The sequence below is a fragment of the Salvia miltiorrhiza genome, chromosome 7 (genome assembly GCF_028751815.1).
Source record: "Salvia miltiorrhiza cultivar Shanhuang (shh) chromosome 7, IMPLAD_Smil_shh, whole genome shotgun sequence".
NCBI classification, from domain to species: domain Eukaryota; kingdom Viridiplantae; phylum Streptophyta; class Magnoliopsida; order Lamiales; family Lamiaceae; genus Salvia; species Salvia miltiorrhiza.
Window position 1 is genome coordinate 26601465 of NC_080393.1, and position 18606 is coordinate 26620070.

At 35.0% G+C, this 18606-nt stretch overlaps 3 protein-coding genes across 5 annotated transcripts; 2 read left to right on the top strand and 1 right to left on the bottom strand.

The window, feature by feature from the left end:
* The first annotated feature begins 6676 nt into the window (after positions 1-6676).
* Positions 6677-11285, top strand: LOC130995725 (serine/threonine-protein kinase PBL34-like). 2 transcript variants are annotated; one of them, XM_057921123.1, is made up of 7 exons: positions 6677-6887; positions 7023-7711; positions 9206-9540; positions 9643-9778; positions 10093-10229; positions 10332-10455; positions 10530-11285. In XM_057921123.1, exons 2-7 carry the CDS (start codon positions 7519-7521, stop codon positions 11051-11053), a joined length of 1449 nt encoding a protein of 482 aa, XP_057777106.1. In that variant the 5' UTR covers positions 6677-6887; positions 7023-7518; the 3' UTR covers positions 11054-11285. The 2 variants fall into 2 exon arrangements, with proteins under 2 accessions (XP_057777106.1, XP_057777105.1); XM_057921122.1 differs by having other exon boundaries at positions 6677-7711.
* A 4-nt stretch (positions 11286-11289) lies between these two features.
* Positions 11290-15008, bottom strand: LOC130995726 (uncharacterized). 2 transcript variants are annotated; one of them, XM_057921126.1, is made up of 7 exons: positions 14604-15008; positions 13050-13199; positions 12721-12936; positions 12462-12583; positions 12155-12318; positions 11846-12000; positions 11290-11571 (listed from the first exon to the last, which is right to left on the bottom strand). In XM_057921126.1, the coding sequence occupies exons 1-7, from the start codon at positions 14808-14810 to the stop codon at positions 11473-11475; spliced, it is 1113 nt and encodes a 370-aa protein (XP_057777109.1). In that variant the 5' UTR covers positions 14811-15008; the 3' UTR covers positions 11290-11472. The 2 variants fall into 2 exon arrangements, with proteins under 2 accessions (XP_057777109.1, XP_057777108.1); XM_057921125.1 differs by having other exon boundaries at positions 11846-12018.
* Positions 15009-17421: 2413 nt separating this feature from the next.
* On the top strand, positions 17422-18271 carry LOC130994020 (cyclin-D3-1-like). Its single transcript, XM_057919057.1, has 2 exons — positions 17422-17880; positions 18161-18271. Exons 1-2 carry the CDS (start codon positions 17422-17424, stop codon positions 18269-18271), a joined length of 570 nt encoding a protein of 189 aa, XP_057775040.1.
* Positions 18272-18606: the final 335 nt, after the last annotated feature.

An 18606-nucleotide genomic window follows, 5' to 3' on the forward strand; every position in this document is an offset into this window, starting at 1 on the left:
TTAATATATAACATTTTAACAATATATAATGATAAATTTATATGTACTAGAAATTCAATTACCTTGAATTCCTGAAAGTACGCCTCATTCACCGCTGGCGGAGTCAACTTCCAACTGAACCCGCCTGGGTTTTGAATTATCCTAAATGCTGTCGTGCAGTTGGTGGAGATGCCCGATGGCTCCTTCAACTCACTGTGGATATATTTCAATATGTAAAAGTAATTTGAGGAATTATTTGCTATACGAGAATTAACTCTTTAAATAATAATACTTACCCGGTAGGCATCCTCTCAAAGAGCAACCTTCCTCCGTCGCCCCTACGCCACTCGGCCTTGATCTCGGCAACTGACTTCCCTCTTGGCCTTCTACCCCGTGAACTAGAAGAGGCCTGGGGAGTCTCAGTAGTTGCAGAAATGTGCGGCCCGGACCATGAAAGTCTTCTGTAATCTTCAGGAAGCCCAACCCCTCGATTAGATTCAATATTTCTGTTCCCAATCTCTGTTCTGGTAGATTGTCAAACACATGGTTACGAGGCAAGAACTTCTGATGATTGTCAAACCACTATTGTTATCCACTATTCGGTAGAGTAATTGCTTCTGTATCCTCCATACAATGTGGACACGCCAATCTTCCATATAACATCGTACGCTGGAAAATCACTAATAGTCCATATAAGGGCTGCCCGCATCTGAAAATTTTGCTTTAAAGATATGTCGTAAGTGTTCACACCTACCTCCCACAAATATTTCAACTTGTGTATCAGTGGCTGCAAGAATACGTCCAACTTCATCTTTGGGTTAGATGGCCCAGGCACGAGGACTGTGAGGAACATGAATTGTTCTTTCATGCACAACCATGGAGGTAAATTATACGGTGTGACAATAACCGGCCAAGAATAATACTGACGTCCTGATTGTGCAAAGGGGGCAAAATCATCTGTAGAGAGGCTCAATCTCACATTTTTGGTCTCATCAGCGAATCCATGATAGACTGAATTCAAGTGTTTCCATGCCAGAGAGTCTATCGGGTGGCGCATGATCCCATCGTCTGTTGAAGTCGCATGCCAACGCATATTTTCGATTGTTGCTGGAGATGCAAACAACCTTTGCAGTTGGGGCGTCAAAGGAAAGTAGTGCATCTGTTTGGCGGCCACACTCTTCTTTCGCCGGCTCATGACTCACCACAGAAATTACAGTTGTGCAACTCACTATCGTCCCTCCAATACAACATGCAATTATTAACACAGCAATCGATCTTCTCTATTGGCAAACCCAAATCACGCACATTTTTCTTCGTATTGTAGAAGTTGTCAGGGCGATTGTTATCTTTCATTAAAGCCTTTTGAAACATCGAAGACTATTGATGGTAGCATCTCTCAGACATGTGGTTTTCAACCTTTATGCTCATTAATTATGCCATTAAGGATAATTGTGAGTAAGTCTCACAGGAAGGGTACAATGGATTATCGGCTGCGTTCAACATATCATAAATCTGTTGAGCGTCAAGATTGGACGGCTCCTCGAGATTTGGAGGATCTTTGTAATTACTAGGTCCAACATGATCATACACCATCATTTGGTAGTTACTGTATGACCCATCATCCTCATCCATTGTAGTATGTTCTGGCGGCATATACACTGGTGCTTCCCCGTGATAAATCCAGGTTGTGTAATCGTGGACAAATCCACGCCTAGTAACATGTTCTCTGATTGTATGATGCAGCCCAAGGTTCGTTGGTGCAAGACCCGGTGCATGTTCCTGTTGGTCCGGTTATTAGAGCACGAGCCAAGAAGTTCAAGGAGTGCTTGATGAGCTTAGTCCAAGAAGTGTGGGCTCAAGAGTTGATGAAGAGGCCCATCGGAGATGGTGGAGTTGGCCCAAGCTTAATTAATCTCATTATGTACGAGTAGGCCGAAGCTTGAAGATTTTATTTGTTTTGAAGACTTTATTTTGTTATAGGCCCAATAGTTGTTAGTTTTATTATTTTCAAAATTGGGCTTAGTAGGCTGATTATGTTTTTTCAAATTTTAGTTAGAATAAGGGCCTTGTTTGGCTAAGTTGTTATTTTCGAAATTAGGGCTTGTTTTAGTTGTTTCCTTATTAGACTAGGTTAGATCTTTGTCTATATAAGGCTTCTTTGTTGGACGAATTTGACAGCCTACTTTATATCAAATTTGTGAGTTTTTATTCTCTCTTGAGAGTTTTGAATTCTTCTTGATTTTTCCAAGACGAGTTCAATTATCCGGCGTAGGCCATATTTCCTTATTTGGACGTCTCATTTCAATAGGTTACTTCCTAAAATGAAAAGTAACTACATAACAAATAATTTTACATAACTCATTATTTACATGATTACATCATACTATCATTGCGGTCCTCCATACATAATTATTGCTCTTTTCATTTAAAAAAAAATATCTTCATTTTTCTCTCATATTTTTTGACAAACATATCCTAAAAAAATTATTATATCTTTCATTTTTTATTTAAATTATTCGTTTATTAACGTATGTGCTCACCCTTATAGCATATTGAATTGGGACTGATAGGTTTCCAATGCTAAACTATTTTACTTCTCTTTACTGTTTAATCTATATATAATATAAAACACCAGTTTTCTTCCCGCCAATTTAATGACATATTTGCAATTATAATGTCAATTAAGGATAAAAGTTTAGAAATTAAAAGAGAGTGGGGTGAGAGGAGAGAGAAAAGTAGAAATCTGAGATAAGTTACTATTCATCTACTATCACTTTTTCCCACATTTTCTCTCTCCTCATTTTCTTATACATTCATCCATTTTTTCTCAATTCCAAATTTTTCTCTCTTCTAACCTATTTTTCATATTTAGATGATTTTCTAAAAATCTTTAAATTTAATTTATGAAAATATATTCGACATGTATCTTAAATTAAAGATCATGACAAGATTTATAATTTGATATAAAAATTATTAAATGTGAATTTGAAATAAATAAGTTATTATAATTTAAAATTTTAAAGTGATTATATTTCTCTCTCCTCTTTCTTTTTCTATATTCTTTCATTTTTTTCCCCTCTCTCCTTATTCACTCCACGTTATTATATTATCTATATATTAATCTCTCTCCACAAAATTTATCATGTTCTCTTCTCTTTTGATAAAAAGAACAAATAAAACATCAAATTTATTCATTGGATTACTTTATCAAACATAACATAAAAATATGTAAATAAAAACTTTTAATTAAAAAATATGATGCACTATTATCAACAAACGTTGAGACATATTATAAAAATATTTATTAATTTTAATTTTATAGAAAATAATAATCAAATATCAAAGAACTATCTCAAATTTGAGATAGAGTAGATAATATTTTGAACTATATAAATTTTAAAGTTTTAAAGAAAATACAGATTTTTTTTTAAGTTTGTGTTATGTATAATCTTTAGGGCCTGTTTGATATGGGTTTAAAAGCAGGATAAGTTAAATTAATATGAATTTATGTAGTGTTTGATATTATGTGTTACTAATATGGTCAACTCCAGGGTTATCCCAAGATCCTAGCTTATTTTGTGGGATTAACCCACACTAATTATCCCACCTCCCCCATGGGATTAACCCACACTAATTATTCCACCCCCTCCATAGGCTACTAATTTAGGTATTTGATATGTTAATCCAACCTATTTCAATGGATACCAAACACTTTTTGGGATTAATTACCAATAATATCAAACACTCATCTGAGATTAGAAATTATGACTAATCCACACTAAATTATCAGGATAATTTATATCCTGATTAATCCAATACTGAAAATCAAACGGGCCCTTAATATACAAGGTTTGTGTTATATTCTCCTTTCTTTGAACTTATTTGAACCATTTTATTTTACTCTCTTTCTTTCTTCATATATTTATAATATTAGAAAAATAGAAAAATATCATTATAATATTTTTTTCTAAGATTTGACATAAAGTATAGACATCTTTATATAATACTCCCTCCGTCCACAAAGTATTGCCCCATTTACTGTTCGGCACAGGTTTTAAGAAAGCTGATAAAGTGGTTGTGAGTGAAATATAAGGGTAGTTGACTAAAGTGATAAAGGTAGTTGACTAAAGTGTTAAAGGTGTTGTGTGGTGGGTCCACTAGTAATAAAGTGTAATAAAGTAGATTATAAAAATGAAATAAGTTGTTGTATGGTGGGTCCATTAGTGGCAATTGATGGTAAATAAATGAAAGAAAAAAGGGTGTAGTGGTACAAAAAGCAGAGTAGGGCATTACTTTGTGGACAAAGAAAAATGGGTAAGTAGGGCAATATTTCGTGGACGGAGGGAGTACTATAAAAGATGAGTTATTTTATTTTGTTTTCGTTTGTTGGTGAAAAAATAATTAAATGTCTTTTTTTTTCTTGCAAAAAAACTTACATGATTGTTTGATTATAATTATTTTAATTTAATGCAATTAAGGAGAAGGAAATTTCAATATGAATTTGTAAAAAAATAGTTATTTATCTTAAAATTAGAATTTAAAATGTAATATAGATTTATTTAGTAATATGTACAAATTATTTATTTGTTTGTATAAACATATTTGTTGTTATATTTTGTTTTTATATTATTCGTATTTTTTCTATTTTTGTAATTATTTTTAGGCTATTTAAATATGAACTTTTAATAATAATACAGTTCGTACTTTTAAGAGCCCAAAATTATTATATGACGTCTATTAATATTGTTATTGATAGTTTTAGTGTTATTTGCTCAAAATGAGATTCACTTAAATTATATGCTTTATAATCAGTAAATTTAATTATTATACAATACTCATCAAATTTAATACTTATACTCCTACTCATTAAGTTGATAAATTATCAAATACTAATATTTAAATTAATAGAATTTTTTTGTTATTAACTAATTTAACTCATAAATAATACTCCCTTCGTTCCACTCCAATAGGCTCACTTCTTTTGGACACATAGATTAACAAATTTACTTTTCAGGAGTAAGTGGCGTGGTTTACACCAATTAGTTCATTTTCTTTACTGAAAATGAAAAACGAGCCTATTGGAGTGAGACGTCTCAAAAAGGAAAACATACCTATTAGAGTGAGACAGAAAGAGTAATATATTTATATAAATTAAAATTTAAAAAATATATATATATCGTGGCCCGTGCATTGCACGGGAGGATGTACTAGTTTCTAAGTAAAATATTAATTATAAATTTTAGAGATTTAGGTGATCTTAAATTTCAAACCTACGAGGATGAATTGTTAGCTAATAACAATTGAAGGTGCTATAATTTTTTTCAGTTGCCTTTTATATTTATTTACTGTCAATTCAATGGAATTTGATTGTTGTGACTACCCACGACTCTTTCCAACTGCACTAGACCTACCAATTCCAATACCATGAAAAGAGAAGCTCTAGAAAATAGGTTTTAACACAAAATATCGCAACCCACTTATTTACGTGTGGAGCTTTCTTTATTTGTATAGTGTCTAAATATCTTCCTACGTATTTAACTCTATTGATTAGTCTAAAAAGGATTAGCAAGTGAATTTTAAAATGAACATAAGAAGGTGATAGAGATGAATTTAATAGCATTGCTTATGTTACATTGGGTGAATCGATGTGTTTCAACAAAAAGTTGGGAAAATGAAAAAAATTATAATGAATCTCTTGCAATATTATTTCTTTGTAGGAATGTCAAGGACTCATAATTTTTGAGTGATTTTCTATGCAATTGATCATACCATTTACGAGGATTTAAAATATAATAAAAATATAGAAAAATACTAAAACATGCACAATCGATTTGTGCATAAAAGGGTAATATTAAAGGAAGTTAGCATTTAGCAATCTTTATTATGAGCAAACCATAGTAATTATGAAGGACTTCTATTAAATCAAGGGCAAAAGAGTTGAAAGTGTGTGAATAATCCTTATTTTGGACTACCAATTTTAAAGGCAAAATCAGTGCTATATACTGTGAAATTGGTAAATTGGTAAATAGCAATGAAGGTCCAATTGCCTTTTGTAAGTAGCAGTAAACTATCTGCATTATTAGCAAGATCCACATTAATGTTGAAGGAAGAAACCAAAAGTGTTAGTTTTATCCTTATTTTAAACTAGTTCGAAATTAGTAGATATCAACGAAATCTGTTTATTCTGATTGCCGTCAAAATATCTTGCGACATATTATAGTATATGTAACTTTGGTTATTTTTAATATCTGCATTTATATGACCATAATACTGATAAAAATTGCATCTGCAACATTTACGAGACCGCTTTAGAACATTCCACTTAATAATTAAATCAACGGAATTGTGCTTCATTTCTCCATACCAGGTCACTCGTTTGGTTTTCAATAAATGATTATGCAGGATAATTTGTAACCAGGATATTTAGCATGGATAATGACAGATTATTAATACTGAGTTGGTGTTTGCTATCATGGTTAAATACATAATATCCTGATTGAAGTTATTAATCCTAAGAAATCTGGATTAATAATACTGGGTCGTGGGATTAAACCGGGTCATCCGCATTATTACTAAATAATATCAAACACTAAATTGATCTGTACTAAATTAGCTAATACATTAGTGTATTAGCCAATATCAAACACACTAACGGCAAATTTTTCATTTTCCAATACTTATCTCTCGATTATTTGGGTATTGCTTAGTAATTAGAATAATACGCACAAACAAAGAAACACCCTAAATGGCCTAAAAAGAAACGAAACATCCTAAAAATGATTTCTATTTTTCAAGCATTATTTATATATTTCTTCAGCATTCAACTGGTCAGCAGTCAGCACTCTTTTGTTTTAGATCTGAATATATTTTTCAAGAGAGGCATTTCTGGGAGTGTCGTAGCAACAGTTGTACTTTTCTTTTTCCCTTTTCCACAACTGAGTTTAATATTATTTAATAACAGGAATAAAAATAATACTCATAACAGCAACAGTGATTGTTATTATTATTGTTATTATCTGATTCCAGCTTTGCTTGTTGTACAGTGTCAAGGGGCAAAGTTTTCTGATATGAAGGTAAAGCATGTGATCTGCAATCACTGAGCTCTTTTTACCCATCTCAGTGTGAATATCAGATACAATCTCCAATTGGGTCCGAGTTGTTTCATCGAATTTTTCAGGGTTTTAATTGGAAACTTTTTTTTTGAAGTGGGAAAAATATATGTTGTCGTCTTTTGAGTTGTTGAGCTGATCTTTCTGAGCTTTCCTTTTCGTCTCCAAATTTTCTTGAATAAAAATTCGGTTCTTGAAAGGAGGAAAGGTGCTGTTTGCGATTTGGATTTCCTGGAAGTGAGGGAAAGGTTTCACCTTTTCATGTTTTGGTTAATTCTATGAGGCGGGTTTGAGTCGTTTTAGATGGTTATGTGGAAATTGGTTTTGAAATTACTGGTTTGAAGGGCTAGTTTAGGATATCTTACATAAGAGGGTGGTTGAAAATTCTGTTGTTTTCGGGGGTTTTAATGATTTTTGGGGTCTGCTGAAGATGGGACTGGGTAATGACGCTATAAAAGTGGATTCTTGGGATGTTAAGAAATCCAAGGGGAGGAAGAAGAAAATAGGTGATGGTGATGATGCAGTGAAGGAGAGTGGATGCTGCATCAGTTTAAGGTTTATTGGCTGCTGTGTTACTTCAAGATCTAAAGTTGATAGCTCTGTGAGTAGCATCAGCACTCATGGTAATGTCTTCATTTGCATTTGAGTTGCAACTTTTGATTGATTTTTTCTTCTGCTCATGTTTATTGATTTTAGTTCTCACTCCTCAATTTAGCTTCATATTTGATCCACTTTTCTTCTCTTCTTTTGATAAAAGAAATTATTTTCTTTCCTTCTCTTTCTTTTCTGTGTGTATGTTTGGTATGGAAGTTTTTTGTAGCTGTCAGACTTGTAACTCAATAATGATTTATCCTTCTGATATGATTTGATGAGCTTGTAAAAAATTGAAGGTTAAGGAGATCTTTTATGGTTTTGATCTTCAAATCCTATAATTTTTGTGAAAAGGAAGCAGGTAAAAAGGTCAAACAATGGGAAAAGTGTTGTCTGCAAAATTGGCTGAGAGATTGAAACTGGAAATGATCTTTTAGCATTTTTTCAGAAGAAAATTCATTTTTTAGCGTAAATGCATTTTCATTTTGAATTGTTGAGTTTTCTGATGATGCTCTGTCATTGGCTCTTATATTCTATATGTATAACTAAGAAGAGGCCATTTATTTTGGTAGATTATGGCTAGAAGCTTTAGTTTTGGATGCCACCATGTACCAATAACTACTTGGAACTATAAGGTGCAGTAACTAGCAAATTAAGGATTTAAGGGTGATTATACTATGTTTGTCCATGTTCAACGAAGTTCCTTAAGCGCTCTAAAAAAGATACGTTACATAAGTACATAGTAAAATCAAACTCAGAGGTAGATTCGCTTTCATGACTTGAGAAAAAGATAGCGGTTTGTTGACTGCCTCCATCCAACTTATTCATGGCTGGGGAAACTACTTGCATCGATGAAGTCAGCTGCATTACTGGAAGAATGCTTCATAGTGAGCTAAATTTAAGGTTATTAGAATTAGAATTGCTTATTAATTTGAGTGTTCCATCTTCAGTTACTAGAATATAAATACCATAAAGTCCCTTTTCAAAATATTGCTTCGTTCACTTTGGTAGTTCTTTGTGCTCTAATTTGACATAGTTTCACTTTTATGAGCACCATCTTGCTATTGTCTATTTGAAGCATATGCATGATCTATAAATCTGAGTTCAGACAATCCAATATGTTGTGTGCCCAATTGATCAAGTATCAATTTTGCTAGAGATTTTGAGGCTTCAGTGTATGTGTCACACCAGGATTCCCTGTGATTTGGTGATGGTAGGAGTTGGGCTTTATTATTGGGAAAAATAAAATAAAAAAACAAGCTAATATAGATTGATCTCCTAGTTTTATGACCATCCATGAATGCATTGTTTTAAGAAATATGATCTTAGTCAATGGTAAATTTGTAATCACATCTGCGAAATCATTTTATCTACAAATAGTGGTCAAATTGGCGTATTACCGAATCATGCTCCTATTGCTACAGCTGTAGATATAGGGATGTGAGAATATAGAGATTGTGAGATTCTATATCATGGAATTAGCTTATATACATTCTTATCTTTTGTATCATTTTGCATGTAATCAGAAATTAAATCAACAAACGGTACGAGCAGAGACCAACCAGTTGGTGCTGTTATACCATCCACCACCACAAGCAATGCTGAAAGCAGTTCTTCTAGCTCCAAACTTGAAGAGGAGCTTAAAGTCAATTCTCGGCTGCGGAAGTTCACGTTCAATGACCTTAAGTTGGCAACGAGAAATTTCAGGCCAGAATCCCTTCTTGGTGAAGGGGGATTTGGGTGTGTGTTCAAGGGATGGATTGAAGAGAACGGTACAGCACCAGTCAAACCTGGGACGGGACTTACCGTTGCAGTCAAAACCCTGAATCACGACGGACTTCAGGGTCACAAAGAATGGATGGTTTGATTCTTCCTTAATTCAATTCGCTTTAAGCCATCTTCTGCTTTCTCTTTGTTGTATTACCTCGTGACTGGATTGTTCTGACTTCATATGATTTGGCAGGCTGAAGTGAATTTTCTGGGCGACCTTATTCATCCTAATTTGGTTAAATTAATCGGCTATTGCATTGAAGACGATCAGAGGCTGCTCGTTTATGAGTTCATGCCTAGAGGAAGCTTGGAGAACCATCTTTTCAGAAGTAAGCACCTACACTTCTTTCACTCTCTTGCATTATGAACTAGTGAGAGTCAAGAGTGAGTAGTAGTTATCAATTTTATAAAGCAGCAAGCGAGCATCTTGTTTAAGTTTTCTTTTGGGAGGTAAGTGTAACCCAATTTGGGACTGGGATTCACCTTTCAAATCCTTGGCTTTACCTCCTACTTATAAAAAATGATAATTGAAAAACTTTTCGAGTAGGATTTTATGATATTTGGAAAGTGAAGGTAGTGTTAGCTTTGTCTTTTTTAGTTTTTTGTAGAGCAATATGATTTTCAATACAATTTTGGATTGTAGGGTCTCTTCCACTTCCTTGGTCTATTAGGATGAAAATAGCTGTAGGTGCTGCAAAAGGGCTTGCTTTTCTGCACGAGGAAGCTAAAAGACCGGTGATATATCGTGATTTCAAGACTTCTAATATCCTGTTGGATGCTGTAAGTTGTCGACTTTTTGTAAACTGCATCCTTTTACACTCGGGCTGATTAGGTTGCCGGCTTTTTCTATATTTGCCTGACTGCAAAAGGATACTCTTCCAGGAATACAATGCCAAACTTTCTGATTTTGGGCTCGCTAAAGACGCCCCAGACGAAGGCAAAACTCATGTTTCTACTCGTGTGATGGGAACGTATGGTTATGCAGCTCCGGAGTATGTGATGACGGGTAAATTTTCTGTCGTTTATATACCTTGGACATCGAATTTTGTTTTGAGTTCTGATGGCATCCGGTTGTTGCAGGACATCTGACATCAAAGAGCGATGTGTACAGCTTTGGCGTTGTCCTGCTCGAGATGCTGACTGGCAGAAGATCAATGGACAAGAACCGGCCGAATGGCGAGCATAACCTGGTGGAGTGGGCCAGGCCTCATCTGCTTGAGAGGAGGCGCTTCTACCGCCTGATAGATCCTCGTCTTGAAGGTCATTTTTCGATCAAAGGCGCCCAGAAAGCTGCGCAGTTGGCGGCCCACTGCCTTAGCCGAGACCCCAAGGCGAGGCCTCTGATGAGTGAAGTTGTTGAAGCTTTGAAGCCTTTGCCAAACCTCAAGGACATGGCCACCACGTCCTACTTCTTTCAGACGATGCAAGCTGACCGGAGCAGCCCCAGCCCCAGCCCCAACGGGAAGAACGGGTTTCGGACGCAGGGCTCCTTCGCCAGAAACGGGCAGCAGCAACCTAGAAGCTTCTCCATCCCAAAGGGCACTCATGCCTCACCATGTCATCACTTTGCTCATAATTCTCCAAAACCAAATGGTAAAGCCTAGTTTTAATTCTTCATCTCCGGTAGTCTATACGACATCGGAGCAACTGAATTGATGGGGACAACGCGATGCTTACACGTTGGAATGCCTCCGCCCTAACCCCCCTTGTAACATAGATTCGCTATTTTAACACTGCATTTTGAAATGTAAGTATTCTTGAAGATGGGAACATCTGAGTTGTGCTACTCCATCTTCCATTCTCATCGCTAAATCTTGCTATTTCTCATCACACAAATTAGTCACACAAATTAGTCTATACTATCTTGATTCAATTTGCAGAGTAGTGAGAAAAGATTATTTGGATACAATGCAAAGCATGTCTCTGAATCCATCAACATCTACACTACTATGTATAATATTTCCGACTGGTTCAACACTTGACAACAAGGATTCAGACCTCGTAGCGTATAGTGTTCCGCGTCTCACGCAGCCTTCCTGCTGAGCTGATCCTTGGATGTGCTCTCAAATATCTTATCTGCATTCCCAACCTCAAAACCATCTCGTCTATGGAGCTCTTCAACCTGCATAAGCAACGCAAAAAACAAGCTATGTGAATAGACATGTTCACCATGAGGTAATTGGGAGAAGATATTTAGGAGAGTTACTTTTATTTCGTACATTTAGGAGGCGTTTACTTTGCACGATTGAGTATTTTTGTCCTTGATATTAGGATTATTTCAATCCCACTATTTTAACGGGATATGAATCAAGCAAAACTAGCTCAAAGTAAAGGCCCCTCAAAGGGTCTAGATTGAAATCATATACTAGTTGAGTTGAAGAGTTAATGAGGTAGACCTCGTCCTCGGCTAGATTTTTGAACTGAGGAAGTACGAGGCGTTCAGCAAATTCAATATAACAGCGTGGTATTGACTCAGTGATTCCTTCAGAGAAGTGGAAAGAAGATGAATCTGCCACCGTTGAGCTTTGTAACAACAGACCATCAGGGCTCACTGAGATGGAAAAACAGTCTACTAAATCATTTGCTTCATCTCTTGAGAAATTAAATACAAGGAATGGCAGCTGTTTTCATTAGATATTGATTGGAGATGTATCTGTAACAATTTGACCAAACTACTGAGAAAAATATAAATAGCAAATACTGACCCTTGAGAATGCCTCCTTCAGAGTTCAATCTGAAACCATTCTCCTCAATGAACTGATTAAGATTACTGATCTTTCGTAAATGCGATTTGAGGCGGTGAGCAGAAACAGTGACATGATTCAACGCATATCCATTAACAAGAGTCCATGCAGCATATTCACTTTCCCTGCAAAATTCAAATTTATAACTCTCTTAGTGCTTGCTCCATCATCTCACTCACATAAGGTATTTTCTCCATCTCCCAAAGACATAACTTGTTTCTTTTTCTCTCATATCTCTTTGAAAATGCAGAATCTTATCATCACATACCGCGCCAACTGTTGGAATTCCGAGAAGGAGGGGGTTTCCCATGTCAAACATCCCAGTGCACTGGCCAAAGCAGAATGCATATATCCATTCCCTGACATTTCAGTGTATTTTCTGATTATTTTCTGCACACCAGTAAACCAACAATTTCACACTAAATAACCAAGTTTATGCAACAAACAATTAGTAATCACTCAGCTACTAGCATTTCAATAGAATAAACTTCATCATAACAAAAAATTTGGGCTATATTAAATTGAACCTGAGTTTCTGCAGTCATTTGATCAACAAGAAGTTCTGATATAAATATCCGTGGTAACGGCCCATTAACACCTGCACCAGCATCAGCACCAACCACAGTGGGAGGCGAAAACCAATATGCTTTCAACTTCTTTGCTGGGAACCTCAACTCTTCTCTTTGCACATAACCAAAATCCATGAAAAATCTAGCTATGGAACCGATTCCATGATCATTCACCTAAATATCAGCAATCATCAATGAATAACATTACTCACAAAATATATTTTTCGACCAAAAAAACATGCTTTTCGGTAAAAATGAAAAAGTAAAATTGAATATTAAAACCTCACCCCAAACGTCCGAAAAGCAAAATGATCATAACATATATGACCATTTTCAGCTGAATGAACAAGCTCCAAGATTCTTTTAGCAGTCGGATTCCTGTTTAGATAAACAGTTTCCATAGCTGACAATGTATTCCTCAATAATGATTCCCTTCCCTGCAATAAGTGACCATACAAAAATTAAAACCCTTCAGGAATTAGCTTCTTATTCTTGAACTGAAAAAAGAAAAATGACCACAATAATACTACCCACTTCTTCTAATGTACAAGAAGCATACTTCCTCCGCCCATGAAAAAGAGTGTCACTTACCCTTTTTTTTCATGAAAAAGAGTACCTGGATACAGCATGATCTAACTCTTTAAAGATATAAATCAACACTACTCCTACAAATTGCACTTTTGTTCTATTTACAATAACTTTAATAACTTTATTAAAACTCGTGTTCACCATGATATAAGACTTTTCTTCGTGGACGTAGTAAGAATTTACCATTATTGAATATGAAAAAAAAACTACGAGTTTTAATAAATATTTGAGAGAATGTAGGTTGTGATAGTTTAAAAAGTAATATAAAACTCTTCTTCATGTACAAATAAAAATGGATAAGTGTGACTCTTTTCCGTGGACGGAGGGAGTATTCATTTATAATTTTTTTTACTTTATGTCGAGCATTAGTGCACTAATGGATAAGTTGCTGCACTAATGCACAACTTTTCAACGCAGAGCAGTCGAGCATGTCGAACATTAATGCATTTACCACTAATGTTTGATTCGCAGAGGTCGACAATGTCAAACATTAATGCTCTTAGCATGCTCGACATGCATGACTCACAATGATCAAACATTAATGCATCTACCACCAATGCTTGATTTACATTGATTGAGTATATCGAACAAAGTTCGCAATTAGAAATAGTATAGAATAATCAGATCAAGTTTCAAATCTATTAATTGATAAGAATAACTTTATTATTTCAAGCTCCAAATAAGTATTCCCTTCGTCCCAAAGGAAATGTCTTGTTTTCCTTTTTGAGTTGTCCCAAACGAAATGTCATGTTTCCTTTTTTGGTAATACACTCTCTCTCTATACTTAATATTTAAATAATTTCCACCAACCCACTTTATCTACTTTATACACATTTCTTAATCTCCGTGCCGAAAAGAAATGAGACATTTCGTTTGGGACGGAGGGAGTATATAATAAGTAATTTTTATAATTTTCTCAGTACGTATATATATATATATATATATATATATTTAAATATGTAAAAGCTATCATTAACTTTCTATTTTTCTAATTTCACACCGAGTATATACCATTTATAACTAATTACAGATAACTAATCCGGATAAATAATTTCTTACATAATTTTCGAAGTTAGATCATCAAAAATCAACTAAAGCACTCCTTCAACACTAGAGGTTTCGAGATCCCAGAAACACACACACACACACACACACACACACACACACACTAACACAAATACAATATCCCGAAAACAATCTGCACGAAAAAAATGCGTACAGAAATTCGTTGATAAGAATGATGGAGGAAATACCGGAAAGGAAGAATCTTGCGAAGGTCCATGATGATTGCTCGATGCGGAGATGCTAGAAAAATTAATGTTGTTTTTTCTTCCATGGAAAATCATATTGATCGGGTGGAATTTTGGGGGATTTGGAAGGGAAAGAGAAGAGGAAGATGAGGGCGATGGAGAAACGCAAGATCGGAGAGAAGGAGGTGGAAATTTGAGCATAGTATTCATAGATTCTCTAAAAAAAATTGAAATTTTCTGTGGCTTATCTTGTGAGTCTGCAGAAGTTGATATGATGTTATGAATGTCAATCCTCGTGTCATGTTCATTGTAGAAACTGCGTAGAATACTCGAATTAGTTTACGTTTTTCACACTTCGTTCCACCTCACAGATTCCATACCCTGCTGTTGTCTATTTACTTTAAATTAAAATAACTATTTTTACATTGTAAACACTAAACATAGCTACAAAGATATAAATGTACGTATCACTTGTTTTTCTTTTTGTACTCCTAATTATCTTTAGCTTATATTCTTTTGAATAATTATTTTACATTATAAATACTCCCTCCGTCCCGCGAAGCGTGACCCACTTTCCTTTTTGGGTTGTCCCACGAAGCTTGACCTGTTTCTAAAAATAGCAAAAAATTTACTCTTTATTCACCTTTTCACTTTTTCACCTACCACACTTAACACACAAAATACCAATTTCTTAATTCTCGTGCTGAAATGAAATGGGTCACGCTTCATGGGACGGAGGGAGTAATATGTGTTCATATATTTTTATAATTATATCTTATTCTCTTAAATTCTTGTGCTAAGAAGAAATGCATCCGAAACAAATGGAATAGTCATTTTTTAACTTAAAGTATTATTTTGCTCTTAATGGACAAATACAAAACTAAATTCATGATTAAATCTATTAGTGATTGTGAATTACCTCTTAAACGAAGAAATTCATGATTGATTACTCATGGTTATGAATTGTTCTTATAAACCGATCAATTCATTGGCCTATCACCTATGGCCGAAACTATATATTTTTAATTGCGAATTATCCTAGAAAGAATTTTAAAAAATAATTTGTGTGATGCTACCCATAACTTCAATAATATAGGATAAAAATATGAGCTATGCTCTAGGAAATTCTCTTATTCTAACTCCAAAAATATTATTCGTTTTAAAAATTATTTACCTAATATGTCTACATTATCAATAGGAATGTCAATAAAGCCTGAAATCGACAGATCAATTTGAATAGATCGACAAAAAATGAGGGTTCAAGCTGAAATTTTTTTAGCCCGAATGACCCAAATTGAAAATAGCCTGAGCCCAATAAAATTAGCTCGAAAACCGAGTAGATTGGCCCGATCAACCAAACTTTTTTCTTTATAATTAATTTGCAAATTTTATTACTTTACTTTTAATTCGATAATAAAATCTTGATGTTTGTGGAATGTGTTTTGGCTTTCTACAATAGTCAATAACAAATATTTATGGCATGAAAATCAAAGAAATGTAGTCATTTATGTTAAATTTATATCCAATTCTTATCAGTAACGAAGCTACATATTAACTATTATGTAATTTTTAAATTTTATTACTTTACTTTTTAGTTCGATAATAAAATTTTGATGCTTGTGGAATGTGTTTTGGTTTTCTACAACAGTTAATAACAAATATTTATGGCATGAAAATCAAAGAAATATAGTCATTTATGTTAAATTTATATCCAATTCTTATCGGTAACGAAGCTACATATTAACTTTTATGTAAATTTACGTTGAAATAACACTAATTTTTATATCTAAAGCGAAGTATAGTGTCTTGATTTTAAAAACATGGCCTATTTTTTTTCTTACAAAAATATAATTATTAATAAAAAATTTATACATATATAAAAAAATCATAAATTTGGGAGCTCGATGGGCTATCGTGACACTGAGTAGGTTAGGATTTGAGTCGAAATATTTTAGCCCAAAAAATAAAATAAAATAAAATAAAAATTGATTAACCCAAACAAAATTAACCCGAAAATCGAATGGATTGGCCCGAAATCGAGTGGGCCGGCCTGATTTACATCCCTAATTATAAATATCATTGTCAACAGACGTCACAATTTGCAAGTTGCAACATACTCCATGCGTCCCTAAAATAACTTTCTAGAGGGAGGGGCACGAGTTTTATAATAAAATTGTTGAGTATATTTGAAGTGGTGAAAAAATTGTCATAATTGATATTGGAAGGAGTGAAAAAGTATTATACTCCCTCTGTTCCACTCCAATATGCTCGTTTTCTTTTGTAGGACGTCTCACTCCAATAAGCCAGTCTAAAATTAGATATAATTAGGGACTTCGTAATTTTTAATTAAGAAAAGATATACACCATTTTATTTGAAACCCTAATTTTCATTTCTCCATTTAACTTCATTCCTCGTCACTCTCTCTCTCTCTAGCTTTCCCTCTCCTCTTCAACAGTCACAAGCTCAGAACTCCGGCGACAGTCCCCTGCCGCACCGCTGTCGTTCTTTGCCAGCCACCGTCACCGCCGCCCACAAGCCGTCGTCACCGCCACCCCCTGCCCCTTCTCTCTTCAATTTTCGGCGACAACAGCCTCTCTCAAGGTCTGACCATCTCCTCCGCCGTCAAGCTCACCACCAACTCCCGTATCTTCCGCAAGCTCAAGAGCTCCAAAACTGTGGACTTCCACAGCACCACAATCGAGATCTTCCTAATCTATCTCATTTTTCATCCCTTTTTCTCTCTGAACGGCGAAGCCCTAGCCGCCTTCTCTCCAAGATTCAACCTTTCGAGCCCCTGCGTCTTCTTCTCCGAAGAAGAAGATGGTTCACCAAAATCCAATATTTGGTGCCCTTTACTGCGAGGAGGAGCGCTTCAACGACGACAACAGCGAGTCCATAATCGAGGATCTCACCGAGATTCAAAAATCCCCTTATGCTATTTTGCTTGAATCCGACTTTTTATGGGAGGAAGAAGAGCTTAAAAACCTTTTATTCAAGGAAAAAAATGAATCCCCTCTGAAATCGGCGAGGAGCGAGGCGTTTAGCTGGATGCTGAAGGTGATTCGGCGCTACGGCTTCAACGCCGCGACCGCCACCAGATTTGTCACCAACCGCTGCTTTCAGAGGGAGAAGCCATGGATGAGTTGGCTGTCGTCGCGTCTCTCTTTAACTGCCAAAGTGAAGGAGACTCAAGTGCCGATGAGTCTTTTTTTTGGAGTCAACCACCCAAATCCTTTATTTTTATTAATGCACAGTAAAAATGAGATAAGAGAAGCAAAGGTAATTAACAAAACGGGTCAAAATTTAAAATACCCATCTCTATAACTTATCTATCAAAAATACCCACTTTCATAACACATCTTATAAAACTACCCATTTCACAATTAATGACCAAACTGCCCTTTAACAAATCCTCTAAATAAATCATCATAATACAATTCCAGGTTCAAATCGGAAATAGTCGGTGAAGACTTATCAGGCCCAACATGCTTTCGTAACACTTCAAAATTAATCTTAACATAAATCAACATTATACCTTTAGTCGACTGGTCTTCTTCAGGAGTCAGTGCTTGTTGCGTTTTACAGACCGTCTGCCCCCAAGGCTTCGTCCAACCACGCGCTCGCAAGGGATGGTTGCAACCTTCCTCCTTCACTAAGTGCCGACGTATAATACTTTGTTGATAAATGAAAGAAAATTTTCTACTAAACCGGAAAGTTGAGCTGAAACAAAGTGTTTATAGAGGAATTATAAAATACTTAATTTATTTCATAAAACATCCCCTAGGGAGGAGACAAACTTGTTTAGCTACTCATTAGTAGCTAATACTTGTATACATAAAATTTAAAAGAACTAAAACTAGAATTGAAAAACTTTGAAAAACAGAAAATTTAAAATTACAAAGATAAATTCTAGAGAGAGAGTGTGGTGTGTGAATGAGTTGTGAAATTCTCGATGCTCTCTTCCTCTCCAGAGCTTGACCTTTTATAGAGCTTTGATGTCCTCTA